This window comes from Melozone crissalis, unplaced genomic scaffold, assembly GCF_028551555.1.
Source record: "Melozone crissalis strain CALT ecotype California unplaced genomic scaffold, PUWL_Pcris_2 ptg000034l_1, whole genome shotgun sequence".
Lineage (NCBI taxonomy): Eukaryota > Metazoa > Chordata > Aves > Passeriformes > Passerellidae > Melozone > Melozone crissalis.
This window is the reverse complement of record NW_026535812.1, coordinates 11,805,016-11,827,976: the sequence shown is the minus strand read 5'-3', so window position 1 is coordinate 11,827,976 and position 22,961 is coordinate 11,805,016. Positions and strand designations below refer to the sequence as shown.

At 37.7% G+C, this 22,961-nt stretch overlaps 1 protein-coding gene across 6 annotated transcripts in view; it reads right to left on the bottom strand.

Moving 5' to 3' along the window:
• U2SURP (U2 snRNP associated SURP domain containing) overlaps positions 1–22,961 on the bottom strand; it is a 42,276-nt gene continuing 19,315 nt past the window's right edge. For all 6 annotated transcript variants that reach the window (XM_054282406.1, XM_054282402.1, XM_054282403.1 and 3 more), the window contains 15 exons: positions 21,011–21,115; positions 19,752–19,818; positions 19,499–19,662; positions 18,232–18,394; positions 17,655–17,734; positions 16,533–16,620; positions 14,824–14,946; positions 13,759–13,915; positions 13,321–13,416; positions 12,670–12,736; positions 11,543–11,705; positions 5,483–5,593; positions 2,959–3,077; positions 1,788–1,955; positions 1–517 (listed from right to left, as the gene is read on the bottom strand). In XM_054282406.1, coding sequence (XP_054138381.1) covers positions 379–517; positions 1,788–1,955; positions 2,959–3,077; positions 5,483–5,593; positions 11,543–11,705; positions 12,670–12,736; positions 13,321–13,416; positions 13,759–13,915; positions 14,824–14,946; positions 16,533–16,620; positions 17,655–17,734; positions 18,232–18,394; positions 19,499–19,662; positions 19,752–19,818; positions 21,011–21,115 — 1,810 coding nt within the window. In that variant the 3' untranslated portion in view covers positions 1–378. The remainder of the gene's footprint in view (positions 518–1,787; positions 1,956–2,958; positions 3,078–5,482; positions 5,594–11,542; positions 11,706–12,669; positions 12,737–13,320; positions 13,417–13,758; positions 13,916–14,823; positions 14,947–16,532; positions 16,621–17,654; positions 17,735–18,231; positions 18,395–19,498; positions 19,663–19,751; positions 19,819–21,010; positions 21,116–22,961) is intronic.

Below are 22,961 nucleotides of genomic sequence, written 5' to 3'. Positions count from 1 at the left end.
TTCATTTTCTGTTCAGATTTTATTTGAAATCTAATTCAAATTGTCAAAGCTACAAAAAGGGGGAACATTTGGGTTATTTCTGCTATGTCACAACATTCTAAAAACAAAATATCACTACTGCCAGCAGATCAGTTACACACATTTCTGATGAAACTTCTAAACACAAAAATGTTTCTTTTGGGAAATAGTCACAATGAAGATATTTTGTACAATATAAAACAATGACAGGTCTACAGATGCCGATACTCATGAGTATACACGTGCATTCACAAAAAAAAAAAATCAGGAATGCTTTTTTGTTTTTAAACAGACTGTTCAGGCACAAAAACAAAACTGCATTTCCAGTAAGTGACAGCATCATAAAAAATATTAACATTGTCAGTGTTTGCTTTTCTTTGACTTCTTGTGAGATCTGTGAGGAGAACGGGACTGAGACCTGGATTTTTTCCCTGACTTTTTAGGGGATCTGGATCGTGATCTTCTTGATCTTTTGGGTGTCCTGGAGCCAGAGGGCGACCTGCCAAAAAAAAAAAAAAAAAAAAGTCAAATATTAATAGAGAAAAGCACTTTTTCCTGAAGTTATTTGTATTCATTTATTGAGCCAAACGAGGCAGAAACATCTTCCCTAACAATGAAAGTAACAGGATGATATCTTGCTTTTGAGAAAAAGGCCATTTTTACATTATAAGGTTTTGAGAGTATTTTGGGCTTAACTTCAGTGCTTAGGACCCACATGAATAATAACACACACTCATGTCCTTAAACACACATCAGGAACTCACAGCCTTTCACATAAGCCTCAGCCAGCTTGGCTCTTGTATGAATTGCAGCCTATGACCACAGAGAAATGAAAAACTATGTTCAATTGTGAAATACTTGTGATTCTCATCAAGCATATTCACAATGTGATGCAGCCCCAGAGAAAAAGAAGGGACACAATAAATTTACTGTCATCTAATCCACACCTAATATATTGATCTAATATAATGAAACCTGAATGAGCATCATATTAACTCTAAAAAAAATCTCAACTACTCTTCTACTTTTATTTGAAATCTTTATTTATATAAGCACAAGAATACTGTAGTTATGTGCAATGATTTTTTCAACACCATCACAGGAGTATTCCTCAGCCTGACTGAGGAATTGTACATCAGTAAGATATTCTGTACCTCTAAAAGAAGTGGAAGGTGAACTTTCAAGATACAGCAGCTTTAGCAGAATAATAAAATTTCACCTCAAGTTTAACATTAACTAAAGACAAATATTTGTGTCAGAGGTTAGGAAATACCTAGCTCAGAAACAAAACCCCATAAGCAGTATCTGATTTTTTTCCCCTTAAAAAACAAACTATGGGAATGAGAAGCTTCATGTAAGCTGATCATCAGTGACAAGCTGCATGGTCACTCCAATTTGAGAGGTTCTACAGAAGGGCTTCAGGAATTTTAGGACTTCAGAAGATTTATCCTTTGAAAATAAAAAGCTAAGAAGGCAGCAAGGTACTCTGGTTTAAAGCAGCATTTCTTAAAATCACCAGTAAACAGGTAAATAAGTAAATAAACAGGTAAAAAAACCACAGCAGAGCAGAATCTGGAGCTGATTATCAGGGCAGGAGGCTGTGTGGACTTCCAACCCCAGTGCTCAAAGGCATTAATGAGGAACATGCACTAAAGATCCTGGGAGAGAAAGTACCTGAGTATCAAATGCGCTCTGCTGAACACCCCCCCTCCCCAAAGCCCAGGCAAGCACACCCACAGCTCCCTGAACCAGAGAAGATACCAGCTCACCTTTTGCCTTTTTTACTGACATCTCTGGGAGAGTCTTTGTGCGAGGAGCGGGAGCGGGAGCTCTCCTTGTGGGAGCGCTCGGAGCGCTCGGATTTGGGCGAGGGGGACTTGGCGCGGCGGCTGCCGCTGCTGCGGGACGGGCTGGGGGAGGCGCTGTGCCGCCGCTTCCTGCAGGGCACGGAAACACACGGTCAGGGCATGCTCCCCCTGCAGGCACGGGCTTTAGCCAAGGGCGTGTCAGTAACTGGTGAGTAATTAAGGGATTGTACGCTTTTTATTATTAAAACAAAAAATCAAGTGTAATGTGTGCAACAGATTTTCTCTGCTTGAAAAAAAAAGAAGGCCTGTGAGGCATTTGGTAATAATGATGGTGGAACAGTAAACACATTCTGTCACAGCTCCCTGAAAAGCAAGGCCTTTTACCATAGCTACACCTAAACCACGGCAGAGTTTGGCTATGCAAGCATCAGAAGATCAGTGTCCCATCAGCTGCCCCAAGCCCAGCTGCTCAGGATCTGCACTGGGGGAGGAGAGGAGTATGACTGCAAGCACTGCCTATCATCTGTGCAGTACCACTGAAAGCACTGCCTATCATCTGTGCAGGAGTACCACCGAAAGCACTGCAGGAGTACCACTGCAAGCACTGCCCACCATCTGTGCAGCACCACAGAAAGCACTGCCCACCATCTGTGCAGGAGCACCACTGACAGCACTGCCCACCATCTGTGCAGCACCACTGCAAGCTCTGCCCACCATCTGTGCAGCACCACTGCAAGCTCTGCCCACCATCTGTGGCCAGTCCTCAGGACAGTTCTGACTGAGGCACTGCAGGCAATTCACTTCACTGCCACAAGACACCTAACCCCATTTGCAACTGGTAATCATTTGACCATGCTTCCCCAGGGCATAAATGAACCAAAAGGGCAGCTCTGTTCAAAGGGACCCCACTTGTCGATTGTCAATTGCCAAAAATTACAAATCCTTTAACATTTTGGAGCATGTTTTAATAGCCAAAGCACGGGTTTTGTTTGGTTTTTTGTTTTGTTGGGTGGTTCTGTGTTTTTCTTTTAAAATCAGATGTGTGATACAAGGTAATTTCAAGGCTGCCACTGCCTGCAAAGATACTGTAAGGGTTTTCCTCCCACCTGCTTCAGCCCAAGAAGAGCCATACCTCTCTTTTCGTGTTGGTGTACATTCCTCTTTTTCCTTCTTATCTTTGGACCTGGTCTCAGACTTTTCCTTGTCCTTTTTGTCTCTGTCCCGTTCTCTTTCCATCTCTTTTTCTTTTTCCTAGATTATTAGAAGCATCATGATTTCAGATAAGGAGTGAGTAATTATTAGAGGCAATCAAGCTAATGACAAACAGCATAAAAGCAATGAGCACTGATGGATCACACACATGATCTGAACTAATGGTCACCCCCTCCCAGCTCTTTGGGCCTTTCCTCCTGCTTGGGACACAGCCCAAACATTTACTGTAACACAAACTAACCAAAACATGAGGGATATCAGCCTGGGTGAGAAAAATCTGAGTATCTAACTGGAAATGAACAGTCTTCAGTGTTACCAATTTCAGGGCAATCTTACAGCTGTAATACATTTTCTAAACTAAATTAAACATGGAAGAATACCAGGAACTTCCTTCTCCTTTAAACATGTGCAGTCATCCATATTAATCCATACTGAAAATTGATATACACTCATAACTAGAAGTTATCTAAAGATAAAACAAAAATACAAAAAAGATTCTGCAATAACATCTACTCTGTCAAAAACAAACAATTATAGTCCTTTTCTAGGTATCAATAGGACCATTGTGAGAGAAACTACATACCCCTGAGCACACTGAGTCTGTCTGTCAAATAGAAAATTAACTACACAAAAACAAAGCTCATCAGCAAGTCTGAACACAGAGATCAGATGCTGTAGTTTTTAGTACTGATCATTCATTAAAAAATCAATTCCATGGCAAAAAAGAAACAGATATTCCCTGCATACCCCATAAAGAAGATAAAGAGGGGGTGATTTAGCTCCATGGAATAAAGGAGGGATGGTGGGGAAAAAAAAAAAAAAAAACCAGTAGAAGGAGGGCAGGTAACCAAAGTGCAGGAAATACCAGGACATTAAACCTCATCTAGTCTCAAGTTCTTTTTACTGGGAAGGCTTAGCAGTAAAACCTGCAAGTGTCCTTATCCTTACACCTATTCTTACAAATTGCTGCTAGGTAGCTCTAAAATCAGTGCACTCTCAAGATGTGCCAGATTTGTTGACAGCATAACTACGTATTTCATCTTGATAAGTAAGAATAAAGTTTCTAGTCTCTAAACAATATACAATGCTGCTGGGAAATTACTCTTGGAAAGCTTATTGTAAGTCTGATAAAAAAGAACAACCAACCACCAAGTTCATGGGAAATGTAATCAGGATCAGTATTACATTCCTGTTACAAAAACTAACTTTATTATGGCATTAAAGCAAAAGATGAAGTTATTCCCTTAACAACAGAGTTACCATTGTTTTAAATGACGGTTAGAAATATTTCTTTCTTTCTTGAGAGTAAAAGAGACAATTATTAAAAATCAAAAATATTGTGAGCTGGTTGAACTAATTCAACACACGGCATCTAAAATTTTATCAGGACTGTTATTATCAATTTCTGTTTAAGCTACTGTCTCACTAAGCATTCTGTGCTTAGTGTACAAATAATTTTACAGAAAAGTAAGAAAGCTTACTTACACTTCCACCAAGAAAGCAGAATGTTTTACAATACAACTACATTTAGAAAGAAAATTATAAAAGCCTTATAAAGTCTTAACTGCAAACATTAACCTCCAATGTGTGCACCTCCTTCAGGGATCAGTTTACCTAATTTTTAAAAGTCTTTTTCTTCAAGGTACTGTGAATCAGTCAGATATTGAGCACCAAATAATGCAAATAACAAGTGACAGAAGAACCCCTGGTGGAAACTGCTCATTTGTGTTTAACTTCCAAGGAACTGCATGGGTACCTAATTCCATCAGTGATCTGTCAGGCTCTAAACCAGATGAGAAAAGCAACTGTCATTTATCCTCCCTCACTATATGCAATGTCCAAAGAGGTTGTTCTTTCATTATGTTTCAAAGGTTTGAGATCACATCACATCACATATAAGATGGTAACTTTTAAAATCACTCTGACTTCACAGTCCAGAGAGGTCTCCTAAAAATGGTCATGGTACAGAATTAGTCACATTTGGGTAAATGGACAAGCTGGAATTATTCAGGAAGCTTAGACACTGGAGAATCAGAAACAGACACACTGCTTCAAACTATTTTCTCCCTTCCTTGGGAAGCCTTTAGTGCAGCAGATCAATTACTAAAAGCAAAAGCAGAAGTCTGATGAGCAGCTTCAATTGAGAGCTGTCCTTTCCTTTCCCACACTAACAGTTTGCTTCATGCAGTAGATGCAGAGGGGTCTCTAAGGTTTCTGTACAGGCTGTGATACCCAGCTGTGCAGTGAAAACACGACAGGACTTGGATTAAAAAAGCAGATTGTATGTATTCTGCAGAAAGCACTGGGACTTAGACATGCAGATTGACACTGCAGAGTATTTTAACAAGAACCATGTGTTGTTATGTTTACAGCCACCTCACATTCAATAAACTCAATAGCAGCCTATCACAGAATCAGGGGCAAACACAAAGAACAGTTCTTACCCTCTGGAGCAGCTTGTCTCTATAGTGTTCAACCTGCTCCTGAAAACTCTGGCCTGGCTTCTTGGGTCTCTTCCCAGACTCTAACTCATCCTGAAACTTCATCACCTTAAGCTGTGAAAATAATACTGACCATTAGATTATTTGACGTATTATAATCCAGTTAGGCAGGTGGCTGAAAATGAAATTTCCATTACATATAATCTGTATTCTTCATTCCTTCTATACAAGCTTGTGCACAGAGATACGAAATTTATTTAAACTGGATCTAAGTAACAAAACCACACACTTATCTGCAGGCACCTGCAGTTGTTTACAGACATGGTGAGAACTAAAAATAGAGGGAATTTTTTTCTGTTACTCTACTAAATTCTGCTCCCATCATTAGTACATTGCACACTTATGTTTCTTGGGTCATTATCTGTTTTTTTTCTTTCAAAATGAAATCATTTACTGCAGGTGTCAATATATTCTTTCAACATCTCTTGTCTACTTCAAAGTTTCCTTTGGAAACAGCCTTTTTTTCCATTTAACCCTGAAAGTTAAAATCAAATGACTGACATAATTAGGACATAAAACAATGCACCTCCTCTTCAGGGTTGTTTGCACAGAGTGCCTGATTTGAAAGAACTGATTTTTACTAACATAATACTTTTTCATGTGCTAACAAGCTCAGCAAGCTAATTCAGTTCCCAAGTGCTGCTAAATGTAACACTAAATTTGCTGCAGTATCCCTGGCAGTCACAAAGCTAAGCAAATGTTAGAATTTCTCCATATGGGGTTTTTTTTTGGTGGGTTGTTTTGGTATTGTTTTGTTTGGGTTTTTTTTTTTTTGGTCTAGATGAACTAAACCCTTGTCCAAGTTGATTCACATCATGAAACTTCACTCACATCTGTAATTTATCAAAATTCTTTCTTCCTAGTGACAAGTCCTTGTACAAACAATCATTCAATTTTTTTTGGAGGAGAAGGTGTCTCTTTTCTGGGGAATAGGGGAAGGAGGGAAGAGCTTTCCCTCTTCCAAATGTTCATGCTCTGACCCTCCTGCACATCCTGTTCCAACACTGACATTCTATATATGAGTAGATTTTTTTCAGTGCTCGAGGTTTTATTTTCAGCAAACACACAAAGTTGTTTTCTCTTTGAAAATATTTCATTCTTCCACACTGAAAACACACAAAGGAAAAGACTTTGCAACTGTGTCCATTTTGATTAACTGAAGGGATTCTCATTCTCCAGGTCCTCAACTCCCTAATATGAAGTAGTCACAAAATCAAACTCTACAGGGTTTTTCTTCCCTCTCAAAAATCCAGCAGACTGGATCTAATCAGCCCTTCCAATTACTGACAGAAAGGAAAGGTATCACAATCTAATCATGAGTATGTTAAGAAACATAAAACCCAAGCAAGGATAACACTACTTTGAACAAGATCCCCTTTCCCTTCAGTTACAGAGCTTATGCAAACACCACATTTTTCATTTTAGTCTCAAATATAAGGGAACAACTTGCTTTGGGGGAAAAAAGACATAAAATAAAATTTTTAAAAAGCACTGTTATCTCATACCACAGTAAACTTCTGTCAAGTGTTCTGCTTTCCTGCCTCACTCACAGAGCCTGCTCTACCTGCAGTTGAGCATTTTTTCTGACAATTCAGCCAATGGAAAACTGTCACCATCATTTGTCACACACCATCTTCTATAAAGGCATGTTTTTCTTCCCCCACTTTAAAAGCAGAGTTTCAAAGGCAGAAATACCTTTTGGAACCATACACTCAGTATCACTGTGTACCCCTTGTTCTGCTAAGAAATCAGGATAGCATTTCCTACCACCACACAAACTCCAAGCTCAGCAGTACCAGAGAGGAGGAGTGCAGGGAGGCTCAGCTGATCCAGGAAGCCTCTTGGGCTCTCATGGCATGAATATGCCCATAAAATTTTAACACTGTTTTCTCAACTAAATAACCCATATAGTTTAAAAAACAAAAACAAAAAAAAACCAAACCAAAAACCAACAGAAGTCCACAAAACACCTCCATCCTCATAAGATGTTTCTTTACATTTTTAGCCACAAAGCTGTGACAATCTCTGTTTAATCATATTTGAAAGCAAGGAAGCCTAAATCTATAGGCCAAAGTAACCTGAGATGAAAATAAACTAGTAATCCAAACAACAGGCTTCACCTGATTTAATAAGCTCAACAGATGCAAAAGATGCTGATATGCATGGCACACAACTCACTGCTGGCAGCAAGTTTAAAATGGCAAGAGGAATTATTTGCATGCAGCTCCTCCAGAAACTGAGGGTGGAGTGGGGGCTGAAGGTGGTCATTAGCAGGTGCCTTGAAAAGAGAGAAAAACAGGAAAGGCTGCACTGTGCTAACAACTCACTCAACACCCAGACTCCAGCCATGGCAGGACCATGAGGGGAAGGTGCCTGACAGCAAGAGAAGGCTGTTACTGGATTTCTGGTTTTGTTTGTTGTTGCTGCTGTTGTTGTTTGTTTGCCTTGTTATACATACAAACTAGTAAAGAACTGTTATTCCTTTCCCCAGAAGCAGAGCAAAATATTTCTTTGAAAGCTTGATTTTTCCAGCAAGTCTGTAAGTAGTGGCATTTCTGCAGCTACAATATTATCAACAACAGATGACAGACATACTGACATACTCATGTAAAGTATCTCTTCTGCCACAGAGCCCTCTGGACTGCTCCATCACACTCTCAGGTTGTCATGTGTCTTGGAGCTGAGCATTTCCTTGCTTTTGGCTTCATGTAGAACAGAAATAGAGTCAAAGATTTAAAATAGACCAGAATCTTCTGAGTAGTCATCACCTTCAAGAAAAAACTGCTACAAATAGCAAAACTATTGGTTAAGCAAAAGCCAATTTGTCTCATCTGTTGTTATTAAGCCACAATAAAGTTCAATAGGATATTTATTAGGGTATCCTTATGCCATTTTGCAGTTAAATGAAGCCAGCTACAGAGACCTCCACAGACTGCAAAAACCAAAGGATTACATTTTGTTCTAGTTATAATTCCAGATACTCCAGTGACCTAACAAACACCCAAAATTTGAGTATTCTGCACTAAGCACCATAATCCAGAGAAAGAAATAATGGAAACTGTATGGAAGTTCTTGACAAAGGTAAGCACCTGTCCTTTGTGACAGGCAGGAAAATCTCTGTGGCTCTGGGCAGAAAAATGAATGGACTTTCAATACCAGCTGAGGGGGCAGGGGGTGTTTGGTGTGAGCATCTGTGCAGGGGGCACTGGCAGAGCACAGCCACAGGAGGGTGTAACAGGATCCACCCGTGCCCCCCTGCAGCTGGGGGTGTCAGCAGCAAGGCTCAGCAGAACCCTCACCACCACCGACCTCCTCCCTCAGCCAAACTCTGCTTTCAGGTGGCCAGCACAAAGGTGAGTAAAGCCAGCTACTAAAAAGGACTAAAATCCTGTTTAACCCTTTTGGAAGCACCAATATATCTGAATTTGTGATGAGACTGCCTCCTGCTGCAGATGAAGCCCGTGCTGTGCATTTTTGTTTGGAGAAGGATTATCAAAATTTGTGCAGCAAGGGGGAGGCAGAAGTGAGATACCCTAGAGAAAGGTCCAAAGAGGACTGTGCTGCTTCATTTTGTCTGTGAGTTTACCTACACTCTAAGGGAACATGCTTAATGAACAATTTAAATAATAAATTCTCATTTTTTTACCACTTCATAGCACTACAGTCTCTTTACAAAGAGGAATACAGTTTTTTTTACATGTCTCAGGGAGGAAGAAAGACACACAAAGCACCATAAAGACCACTCTGAAATCTGAGTTATAATATACAGCAAAGTGCCAATCTTCCCACACTTAAAAAAACAGTTAAAAATCACTGTTCTTCAGTGTTATAGGAAAGGTTCTGCTCCTGCTAAGTTCAGGAAAGAATTCACACTTCAGAAGGATTAACAGGGGCATGAGGGAAGCAAACAAAAGGTTCCTAACTTGCCTCCTCTGATGACACCAATCTAATGGCTGAGGCCAAAGTTTGTTTCTTACTTCACTTTTTCCTTCCAGCTAACAAGCTTAATTTACTAACTGTGCCAAGAGAAAGAATTGTTGCTTTATTAATGAATTTCCAAAAAACGCATTAAAAAAAATGTTTTTTAGCTTCCCTGGCAGTCACTGTGTAGACTGTGCAGCTGGAGCATTAAACTTCACCAGTTTTTTTGCCAAATATTTTACACAACACTTTTTACAATGCCTATTAGATGGCATAATTGTAAAAGCTTGTAATTGGTTGTTTTTTTCCTCAGCTCCTTTCCTCAAATTTAATAATGGATGTGGGTTTTGGCAGGGATTGGGTACATACAAAGAAGAAACCATGAGTGTAAATGCTTTGAAGTAGTACAGGGAGTACTTTCCTGTCAATGACAAACTTGAGGAAAATTTTAAGTGCTCCTACATAGTGTCTGAAATGTTCTCAAAAGTAAAAAAAAAATTTCTCCTCTTCCAGCAATTCCAAAAGTCTGAAAGCAAAATGGTAATTTACTTACCAAAAAGAATAAAATGCAAGCATGCACTTGAAAAAACTCAAATATTTGCCACCTAAAACTTTTACTGACAGAACACACTGCTGAAAGAACTTAAAAACACTTGTGCAGTGTAAAACTGACAATAGTAAAGCAAATCACAACCTGATCTGCCTCCACAACTGCCAAGATAATGTCAGTAAAACAGATACTCAGTCTGAAAGGAGCTCTTTCCATAACTGCTACAATCAATATCACAGCAACGTGAAAATTAGTTTCACTTGTACTTTCATTAGTCTGACATCATGTATTTCCTACAAAGATACTGCCACCATGAGTCAGGTCAGACATAAATCCCATTCAGCTTCTCACATTCAGAATTTATTCACTTAATATGGCTGTATATCAGGAACTATCAAACTGCTGTGCAAAGCAAGAGATTTCTAAGTGCTTAGTGAGAGTCTATTAATTTCAATAAAATCTGAATAGTTAAAAAGAGGCATATTTAAGAGAAACAACATTTGTTACATTCTAAAATATTATTGGCTGAACATTTCAGAAGAATACTATGGTGCTTTGCTAATGTCTGATTTTAGATAACCAGCACAGTATAGGATGAACAGGTAGGCAGCCACAATTCCACCTTCCAAACATTACCCAGGTTATAACCTGTCATCTGGAGATGCTACAACTGCAATAAGCATTTAGCAACTTCTGAATATCATTTTAATGCACTGAACAGAACAATTCTGATACTCAATGTACCCCTGGGTCTGAATATTGAATACAATAAGGAAATCATGTACAATTTAAAACCTGATTTTACATGGCAGTGTATGGCAGAAAGGCTTCACTGCTACACAAAGCTCATGCTAAATTCCAGTTCTATTTGCCTTCTCAGTCAAGCACAAGCTCAGAAGCCAGAACAAAGCCATAACAACCTCAGCTGGTTAAGCTGAACAGCTACACTAACACCTGTGCTTGGAGAAAGGAGAGAATCCTGAGCCCTATGAACTGCATGTAGGACTTCAACTAAAATACCTCCAACTCATGACTACATGGTTAGCTCTATCTACTTCTTTCATTGATGGCTGAGACAGTGAAAAAAAAGACTTTCAAATGCAATAAAATACAGATACTTCAAGGCAAGAAACAGAGAAAACAAGAAAGATTCGGGACTAAGGCTACATCCAAAAGTTAATCCCAAAAGTTAATTTTCCAAGAGGAGCGAAGTGTAAGGGCATCCATGTGATCTAAAGCTACAGTGGTACTGAAACAGAACACTGAAAAAGAACAGTCATCCTCAACAGGCAATATACCCTGACTCTATTCTTCATTTTTTCCTCCATTATTTTAAAATCAAAACCAGGTAAGGTAAGGGTGTGAACAAACAAACCTTTACAAAAATACACCAGACTACAACAAAATCCACTATATATTATAGGACTATAACTATTGCAGCAAAAACACCCTCCCAATTGTATGTAGAGAACTCAGGGTGGGCTGAGAACTGGAAAGGTACAGAAGGGTGGCACAAAACACCCCATGCTCACCTCTATCTCTCGGAGTTTGGCACGCTTTTCTTCACTCATTTCTGAGTATTTGACTGATGACTTGGAGTCAGGCATTTCCTCTTTAATAGGGTTTGAATACATGTGCTGTTCTTCTGACTTAGAACTCTGTGTGTCTTCTTCATCTTCACTTTCTTCTTCTTGACTTTACAGAAAACATACAGAATTAACTAAGATGTCACAGATCTCTTAAGTATATATGAAATGTACTATTTTTCTTACTTAGTCTCAAGGATTAGTTATTAGTTTTGAAATCTGTTAAGTTAAATTATGTAAGTCTGTAGCTACAAATTAGTCTCCATCTGTGAGACAGATCTTTCTCATTTAATTAACTGTTGGTTTTTATGATTCACACAATTTACACTTTTCATAGAAACAGAGTGCAGAACAACTCATGAAATTTACAGTCATTAAGTACATATTTATCTCCACTACAAAAGGAAACTCACTCCTTCAGCAGAAGCTCAAGCTCAAAGTGCTGTAATGGTGTTCTTCAGGGATATTAAGTTTAACAGAAGAACAATATTTACTACTTTTGCTTTTGGGAGATAACCCTGAGAGATGGCAGATACCCAAAATTATATTCCCAGGCTGGCCACTAGAGTGCTGCAGGACTCCATGCAATGCAGGAAGTATTTACAGCATTAACAGACCCTCTCAGCTGCCTGAACAGCAAAGTAAAAGAGAACTCACAACCCACCTTCTGCTGGCATGGAGCCCATCAGCATCCAGTGAAACACCTCAGAACATGCCTCACTGAGCTCTCTCAGCAGAAGGAAGAGGTTTAGATTCATTCATATATACTTGACAGCAAGATTTCCATACTGTTACCTTAGCTCTTATTATTTGATGCTGAATTCTCAAATCAGCATAAATTCAATGATTATTGTTAGCAACTCTACCAAAAGATGTCATTTATGTTAGAAAAAAATAATGGGGGCTGAAAGCATGCTGCACTAAAATCCTGAGTTTTCTCCATTTTCCTACTTTCAAAATTTCATTTTTGTTTCAATCTAGTAAATAACATACATATCTTATAAGGAGTTCAGTAAACTCAACCTTTGATACACAAAATAAGTATGCTTTCATTAGACTGAAAAAGTATTTACTTTTGAATTTCCTCCTCCTCAGATTCTTCATGTTGGTCAAAAAGCTCCCACTTAGAAGTAGTAACGGCTACAAGAGACAGTAGGAAATTTTAACAACAAAAAAGCTACTACTTAATCTGAAAATTAGTATTTGTAATATAATTATAGTAAGATATACATAGTATATAACATACAATAAGAATTAGTGTGGTAAAATTTGCCAGCATCTAGCACTTAACAGAAATATTCAACCACCCCATTATCAGAATATTTATGATTCACAGAGCTATTCATTCCCACTGCATATCATATTGCAGTAAATCCTTCAAAAGCAGACAAGTATTTGTCAGTTTGTAAAACATTATCTTTCAAACCAAGATTTAAAAAGACTGCCAGCCACATGCTCACATTTTTGTTGTTTGTTTTCAGTATTTATTCTTAATCAATGGGAAATTACTTTTAAAGGATGATCGGTTATTGAAGTAGAATAACCATAACAGAACACACTATTTTCCTTTTTGGTTAAAAATTCAGTGAACGAGTTACAAGAGAAAATCCTACTATGTTACATGAATCCTATTAGCATTTTAATACAGATCAGCTGAAAATAATCATTACATAAGTGACATTATGCTTTCAGTTTACTTCAGAAAAGATACTTTCAGAACTAACCTTGAGCTTCCAGTTCCGATTCATCCACTGCTTCCCACTTTGAAGGGGCAACCTTAAATATAGGCTCATTCTTTTTTGAGTCTTCAGCTGTATCCACTGGTGCAGAAAGAGACACAGAAAAATAGCTTAGAAAGCTTCTCAGAAGTTGAAACCAAAAAGTACTAAGATAACAGTCAGAACTAAACAATGAAACAGATTACACAATCTTAGTATTTGCAAAGCAAAGAAACCAGGGTTTAGATCTTGCTGGGTTACATCAGAAAACACCTCCTGTGTTTCTGAAGCAATTACTATCTAAAGACAGTAGAGTATATTGAAATTAATCAACATTTTACAAAGCTCCATGCCAGATCAATTCTGGGCTGTATTTCTAAAAACTACACAGGAAGAAAAGATGCAAGACTGAAGAAGCAATCTGAAAGTTGAAACACTTCGTACAAGGAACTCCATCCAGATCATCATCCAGAGATTTAATTGGGACTCCATCCAGATCATCAATAGGAGCAGCATCAATAGGAATTCCATCCACATCTTCTAGTGGAGCACCATCGAGCTCTTCCTCAATGGGAGCACCATCAAGATCATCTGGTACTTCCTGAAAGCAAATAATAAGTCATTATTTCAAGCACCAATTTATATTGCTTTTCTTCACTTTCCCAATTATCAAATAATTTCTTTTTAAAGAAGCACTTTTATAAATACCAAAACCTCCAAAAGACCTACTTCAACAATTTTTGCTAAGCAGTATAGTTGCTTATTGTAGAGGAAATAACACAACAATATCTTCCTTTAAAAAATTATAGGCAAAAGCTTTAATTTGTCCACAGTGTACTGGAAGCTTTCCAATACCCATATTCAAAAGAAGAGCTAGCTAGTTGAGGTTTAGCTCAAAATCAATCAATTAGATAAATCATACTTCCTTGATATGAAAGTTTCCCCAAGACCAGTAAAATGAACAATTGACACAAAGGGACCATTTAGCAGGAACACCAATTTAAGGAACACAGAAATTATAAATACAGCTGTGTATTCTAACTTGTTAGGTACAGGCACTGTCCTTCATGTGTGTGTTCACCCTGCTTTTCCACTCCAAGAAATCAGCTTTAGTTAAATTATACTGCAGGTGTCCCTCTCACTGCTCTGAGAGGTATCTTTCCACACAGTGACAAGGCTTGAAACTCCACTCAGAATTCAAAGACAGGTATTACAGAGCATTTCCAGCACAAAGGAAATTCCTGTCATTCTGCACTAGTCTTTGTTCTGAAACACTTTCACAATGTAACTCCACCACAGCACCTAATCTACAAGCAAGAAACATATGAACTGAATAAACAGTATTTGCTTCTGAAAATATGTTACAACTCTATTTAGGAGCAAGGATTTGGCAGAAAGAAAGGCTTATTCACCCTAAAAGAGAGAGCAAATGAATCCTTGCCAGCTCTGTTTTATATTTTAACTCATTTTTCCCTGCCATCTGCGAGCATCGCTGCTGAGGTCACTCACCTCTGTTTCTTTATCTTCCATGATATTTACAAGTCCCAGGAAAATATTCTGTAGTTTGATCAGAAATGGTTCTGGATAGATTGCCCAGTCTTCCCATGCTCGGAAGCATGTCATCACCCGTTGCTAGAAGCAAGAGGAAAAAATAAATGCTAAAACACTTGTATTGAGAAATGTTATGTGATGGGAAAAAGACCACAGAGAACTACTACTGTAGGCAACTATTCTTGGGTAGTTCCATACTGAAGTATATTGCAACGATACCATGCTGGGGAAGACTAGTAATTTTACAAAAATACGTATACAGGAACTACATTTTAAGTAATCTCACTTGGGTTTCATTTTCCCTTTAAATTCCTGTTACATTATCCATTTTGGCTGTTGCCAGTTCTACCCTGACAGTAAATTTCATTCTGCCCCAATGTTCAAAGCAGGTGCCTCTCCCAAATGTTAAGAGAAGATATCTGTTAGTAAAATAAAATAACTAAAATTAACATTGGCTTATACATATTATTGAACTTAAATTGTGTTCCTACTTTCATTTTATTCAGCCTGGAGAAGGCTCTGGGGAGACCTTAGAGCCCCTTCCAGCACCCAAAGTCGCTAAAACACACCTGGAAAAGGATTTCTTACAAGGACAGGTAGTGACAAGAAAAGGGGGGAATGGCTTTAAACAGAAAGAGGGTTGGCTTAGATTAGCTATTATCAAGAAATTATTCAGTGTGAAGGTGCTGTGGCAATGGCACAGGTTGCCCAGTGAAGCTGTGGCTGCCCCATCCCTGAAGTGTTCAAGGCCAGGCTGGATGGAGTTCTGAGCAACCTGGTTCAATGAAAGGTATTCCTGCCCATGGCAGGGGGTTGGAACAGCAGATCTTTAAAGTCCCTTCCAAAACCAAATCATTTTATCATTTTTCTTTTTAAAAAGCATATTTGAAAAGATGTGTTTCAGTTCAAGTTTGACACACTAAATGTAACTGAAGATGTACATGTATTAAAGAAATCTTCCTCTCTTTATCATATAATTTAAGAAAGTTTTAAAACTTTCAGATAACTAAAAATTGATTCTCAATCTAGAGCAATTGAGAGCAGAAGGAGGACAACCAGGATGAAGACCTTGATTCAGACAAACTAACTGCTCTGTAAGCCATGTATTTAAAGCTTCTGACTGAAAAACAAAAAGAAAAAAAGTCCAGAGACATCATAAAGAGAAAGACAGGGGTTAAGCATGAGAAGCAGAGAACATTTGACCTCCAAATCCACTTTCAAGTACCCATGGTCAGACTGCTTATCAGAACTCTAAAATAAAGCCTGACGCAAAAAATAAAAGTTTAGAAGTAACTTTATGCTGTTCTGCCCAGGAGCTTCTTTCCCACACTGAGCACTTGCACACAAGTTCACTTCTGAAATTGAAATACAGGTGGCCCTGAACAGCAAGAAAGCTAGAAAGCCGTGTCTGCAATTCAAGCGATAGATTAGATATCCTCTCAACTCCACAACTGTACACCTACTGGTACACTTCGGCTGGCAGATGCTCATTTCCTTCCTTCACTGCAAGGATTTCCTTGCAAAAGAGAAAACTTTTTAAAAATTATTATTTTAAAAGCCTAAATAGAGACCTTGATGTCTAAGCCATCTGATAGTATGCAATCTCTTGTGCAGGAACATCTATTTATGTGACTTCTATGTCATGTAAATAACAATGAAATACATACCTTGAAATTTTCAGACTGTAAATGGCCTTGTATTGTACGGTAAGTAGCATTGAGATCAGAGAATATCTGACATAATTTTGTTTCAAAACTAGAATTAAACATATACATTTCTTTAGTTAAACTTCGTAATATATTGTTTTCTGGACATACACAGTTCATGAAAATACCTGGGACACAGGACTCAAAAGCACAATGTTCTGATCCTTATAGTAGCCATGAACTGAACTATAATGCAAATATGATTACTATGTATTAAATCACCTTGGACAACAACAGAACTGTGAAGGGAGATCTTCACATCTGCTGCAGTCTCTTTATACACCCTGGAAAGATTGGAGGACAATAAAAGGAGTTTTACAACCTTAAATAGAATGAAAGAATTGTCTCAAAATTCAATCTGTATTTTAAAAAAATCTTAGTTATACTTGTATTCTAATTTATTCAGTGAGGCCCTCAATGAAAGCACAGTGAGCAACAGTTGCCCGGCTTCCCTTGAGCTTCTCACAATGTGCAAAAAATAAACCAGCACAACACAGACACATTGCAACAGGAAACATTAATTGCAATCACTAGTTTTGTAACATGCTGAGTATTTCCCACCATGCTGCCCTAACATTAGAGAGACGCCAGGAACTAGACATGAACATTGAATATGACAAAGATACTGTCCCATGGACATTTTTCCTAAATTTTTCTCAGCAACTTAGAAATAAACTACATTAATATCCCTTTACAGCTTATTCAAGGTTTATGGAAGGTTACACCACACTAATTTTAATTAAAACAAATCTGCTAAAAATGTACTTCTTTTCTTGAACTATCTGCTATACCACATTTTGAATATTATCTACAGCTCTTTCTGTCAAGAGGCACATCAGGTATTCTCACCTTTATGGAGCTCCATGCAAAGGGTCCCTTGCATAGGGCACACACATTTTTTGCATTACCAACATGCTACATCTTACACATTTTCATGCAAACAGATATAAATATCATCAGTCTGTAATAGCAGTCGCACAGAAAAGTCTGAATTTCCCACAACCACGTTTATCCAGAGATGTACATACAGAGATGAATATAAGAGGGTTTTTTTTAACAGCCAATCACCTAAAATATACTTACAATTTTCTATAGTAGGAAGCATTGGCAACTTTAGCTGAAGAGTTGTATAACACATCCGACACTAGATACAATCTTGCAATCTAAAATAAAAATGGTCAAATTAAGGTAAGTCCAATTTTAATTTTTCTGAAAATAAAAACCTTTTTTACTGAAAGAATACAAGACAGTTTAAACTATCTAATTAGAATTAAGTGTAGCACAGCTATATTATTAATGAACATGTTAAGAGGCAATTATGCCCCTGTAATGCTGTAGAGTACTAACTACTATAACATATCACCACAGCATTACAAAGGAGAATCATGGCATTCCTCTTTTAATTTTCTCATTTGAATAGATCATTTCACTCATCTTAATTTCACAGTAAGGCAGAATATTACTTACAAGCAACTTCAGAAAGAATAAAAAATATGTAACAAAATTCCACAGGAAGAGATGATACTAAAATTCAAGACCACACTTCAGTACAAAATTTCAGCACTACCTGAAACTTATGAAATAATGCTTGTAAATTACATATACATGCTGCTAAGTGAGCTCTGCCCCCAAAATACAAGATTATAGAAAATCTCCACACCTTCTTAGGAAGAGGAGTCTTAAGGATGGACAGGGACTCTGTAATGCAGTCCACAATTTCTTCAGCAGCTTCTGCATTATTTAGACAGAAGACCATTGCATCACCAATGTCGTTCTTCCGAGGTGTTAACCCACGCAGGATTTCCTCTAGTTTGTCCCTCTGTCTGAAATACCAGGAATTTTAATACTTTCAATATGAAATGAAAAGTACTTCTGTGAATTTCCCTTTAACAATGTTTATTTTGTTTTTCCATCTTTAGGAGAAAAGCAATTTTCAATATTTTTATATTCTTTTGCCTGAGTTCTTTAAGTGGTTCATGAATTTATATGTCCATATTACATAAAGTGCAAAAAATTCTCACTCAAGTCTTGATTACATACAGAAATTAAGGAAAAATACCTGAGAAATAATTTAGCACATCGGTATCACTAATAAAGTAATTCTCTTTCTGGATTTAGTTTAGCTTCAAACCAAATGGATAAATCTAAAGCATGCAAGTCGTTTCTGCTACAAAAAAAGAAACACTAGATTCAGAAAGCAAGTAAATAAACAACTGCTTCACATTTTTCCTGACCTCCATATGAGAGAAATTTTTTAAAATAATCTTTTTCTGAGCCTTTCTAAAAGAAGGTATAAGAAACAAACTGTGTATTAAAACCTACAGAAGCATGACTGCTTTGGTAATTATGATGAAAAGAATAAAACAAAAAAAAAATTCCACATGTTAGTAACACATTTGTAACAACAAAATTAGCATTTGTAGCAGCAAAATTAGGAAAAGCAGGTCTCTATTTCCAGTGCCACAGCCACCCCCAATACACTGACACTGCACAGCAAAGAACTCTGATGATCTCTCTCTTCCTGTTTATTAACAACAGCTCCCAATTTTAATTTCTGATGAACAGTATCAGTAAGTTTAAGATTACAGCAACAGTTTAGTTTGTGAGGTCCTAACAATGTTGAGAAAGATGCTACATATCCTCAGCTACAGATAGCAGCAGAAAAAGGGGGAAAACTCTCATCTTCCTAATCCCTTTCAAATTAAGGGTTCATAACATTGGAATGAAAGGTTCAGTGATGACAAACCTAACCAAATGAAGAATGTATTAGCTACAGGTATGATCAGAAACACTGAGGTGAAGAGACACTTACTCAGACACATACATAATACTATGACAAGTATGACAGCTCAGGGGATGGCACCTCAGAGCTACAAAACCACAAAGGGCAAACCCAGGCAGCACCATCCATCAATGGTGGTACTTACTCTTCCTTGAGTGCACCCTTCTTGTTTGGTTCCTCCACAAATGCTTCTGTTTCTTGCTCTTCTGACATCCCATGCAAGTATGGATTCAACGGTGGTGGCCTCCAGAAGGATCCATTTTTGAACATGCGGAAATCTTCCGTCCTCCACTTGGTTGGAGCATCCCCCTATGAAAAAAACCAGAAGTATTTTTACTTTGGTGTTATTTCACTTCACTATGCTTGAAGCTATGAACTATCATGAAAATTCTACTTGCCTGAAGAATTGAATAAAGCTTCCATCTATAATACACATGGGCTGGAGTCTGGTTTTCAAATAAAAACCTAAACCAAAGAGCAAAGAAAATACATAGAGCATATTACAAATCTTGAACTGACAAAAATTTACAGGAAACAGTAACAAAAACCCCAACCAAATCCTGTTCAGAATCCCACCTCAGCAGCAGAGAGAACACAAGGAGCTAAAATCATGTACACCCACAGCACAGTCAGGCAGAACATGTGCAACTGCTCCACACACTCATACACACACACACATGCAATGTGCAGAGAGCAGAGCTCCCCAAAGGCACAGCACTGCTCAGAACTCAAGAGCAGAACAAACAGGGTCAGAAAGAACAACTGTGCAACCTCACAGCAAAGCAGAAGAATCATCAGTGCAGACACTACAGGAGCAGCTGCAGCCTCAGCACAAGTGATGCAGGAGTTTGCAGTTGTATAGTGAGGTCATCAAATACTAAGTGACTTGAAGTTTTCCACCAGTAAATTGTCTGGCAGAGCACTGGCAACATCTGATGGAGGATGTGGGGAACAAGCAGCCCATTTTTAATGGCCAGGATATTTTCACCTGCATATCTTCTCACTTTACACATAAAAATCATAATGAAGCACTTCAAATTTACTGCAAACAAAATACTGCTAAAAAGTCATTTAACATTTCCCTCAAAACCTTTTTTGAGAGACTGCACTTCACAAGAAATTTAGAAACTGGTCCTTTTGTATTCCATTAAGGACAAGTGCTCAAAATTCTCAAAATTTCTCTGTGTCAGCTGAAGTTTAATTCTATTTTAATTGACATAGAAGAAAAACTACTCCCAGCTCTTGCTAAAGGTTACAAAATAGGCTCCAGGAAGAGTAGACTTCACATTGAGTTTTTCTGTTTGGGGGAGGAGGGGGATTTTTTCTTTTTTTAGAACATATGCTACTGCTTCAACTGACTCTGAATCCCTCAAAAGACTATGTGTTAAATGGCATTTATTAAAATATACAGAAATTTATTACATAGTGAGTGTACTATTTTACTTATTTGTATGTACACATTAGTAACAATTGGAATAAAAGTGTGTTCTGCCTTGTAAAAGGATTGTACAGCCACAGGTGTGATTTGTAAAGTTTGCATCTGCACAGAAAGACAGACCCAGCAGAAGTCAGTCTTATTAGTATTTTGAGAATGCAGAGTACTAACAATAGTGACACCAGCTGCTGTTATTTGCAAGGGAAGCAATGCAATAAGCACCTGAACATTGGGTTGTTGATTTCTCGGTTCATGATCATGGCTTCGAACATGGGCCCTTCCCGAACCACAAACTCTATCATTCGATGGATCAAAGCGAGCAAATTCCTACAACAACAACACAGTTAAAGAAAAATTGATTCAGACCTAACACTATATAAAACTACACTCCACCTAAGATACTACAACTCTGCAGGAGATTATTTTGCTGTATTGTTAAGAAATCTGCATAAAAGGTAAGGCAACATGGAACATATTATAGCTTTGCATCACAGACACGGGCATTCTAAAAATCAAACCATGCCTAGCAGTGGTGGAGCAAGAATTTAAGAGACCTCCTTCCTGAATTTCCATGTCTTAGCCTACAACCATGTCTTGCTTAGCAGAAACCTGACACACAAATATGGGCACCTGAGCACCAAAGTACAATTAGCTATCAAAAACTAAGCCCTCATCTACATTGTCTAGAAGTAAGACTGAAATGTTAGCTGAAGTTCCACAGAGGAACAAGTGGCTGAATATTCTGCTCAAAATAAAACACATATGCTTCTGAATGTTCAATACAATCTGAATTCAGCTTTCAAACTATTCAAGTATGAAAGGAAAAGCAAATAGCCTTCTTGATGCAGAACAGGGCAATATATTTATTAAATTTAGATCTTATCTTTTTGGTCAAGATTCGATTACTGACATAGAACAAAACTGTCCATTCTTTTGTGTCATAGCATCCCATGTTCCCTCCCTCAGACACACAACAGAACTAAATCACAATTAAATAAAAATAAAAATCTGTATTCCTTCATTCAGCACTACATCCTGAGACAGGCAAGAAGTGGATGTGAAGTGCACATTTTTCAATGCAGAGTCACTTCTAACCATGCTAACAGGAGACAGTCAGAAAAGCTTTATCAAAAAGAGTGATAGCCAGTTTCCACCCCTTTGGGGTTTTATGGAAACAGTGTCCTGAGTTTTTAAAATAGGTTACCTACATATGCCAAAAGCTTCATAGCACGTGTCCTTTGAATGTGATGCAAGCCCAAAAAAATACAGATTTTTGCATTTTTAAATTTCTTTTCTTAGATGTAACAAATGAATATTGGATTTTTACATGTAATCCATTAGATTTCCATATAGCACTTTTTAAATAACTAAAATTCCATAAATTTTACATTGTAAAGTTGCAGAATTTTCTATTACTTCTTAGCAGTGAAGTAACTATTTTCTACCATGAGTATTCCAAGTTCTGCCACAGATATAATGCACTAGATAAAAAAAAAAATCAACTTAAAAAATAGTAATAATAGAATAGTAATAGAATCCTACCCCAGTCATCTGCAAGTGCCCTTTTAAGCCATCTAGCACTGAATCTACATTTGCCTTAAATATTACACAAATAAAATCAAACAGCTACCAGTTCAATTTTCCTGTCTGCTTTTTATAAACCCAGAAACACTGCAAAGAGGAGATAGTTTCATCAATTCTGTAGCCATTTTATTTACAGCAGTGTTCTCAAAGTCTGAACAGCCAGACTCTTCTTGTTACATGAACTGTATTTGAAAACATCAGCAAGAAACAAATCTACAATAGCTTTCAAGCCTCTGAGCTATGACAGCATTCATTTATTTTAAGGCAAATCCAGTGTGATCACTTCTGGCTTCCTGCAAATCATCACTGGTTTTCATCTAATTTTTCCTTCATCAAGTAAAATCTAGTTGTGTAAGAGCAGCTTATGCTTGAAGAAGAACATCTGCTTCATAAGACCTCCGATGTATGAAAATAGATTCAGCTCCTCCCATATCTGAAATGCTACAGGCATTTTGGCATGCAAGATGTGACTACTTGGAAGTGAATTTCTCAAAAAAAAAAAATTGATTATACATACTCAAGGTTTGCTGTTCACTAAGAACAAAGAGATGTGAAAAATAGTATAGAAAATTTCTAATCAAAGGAGAAT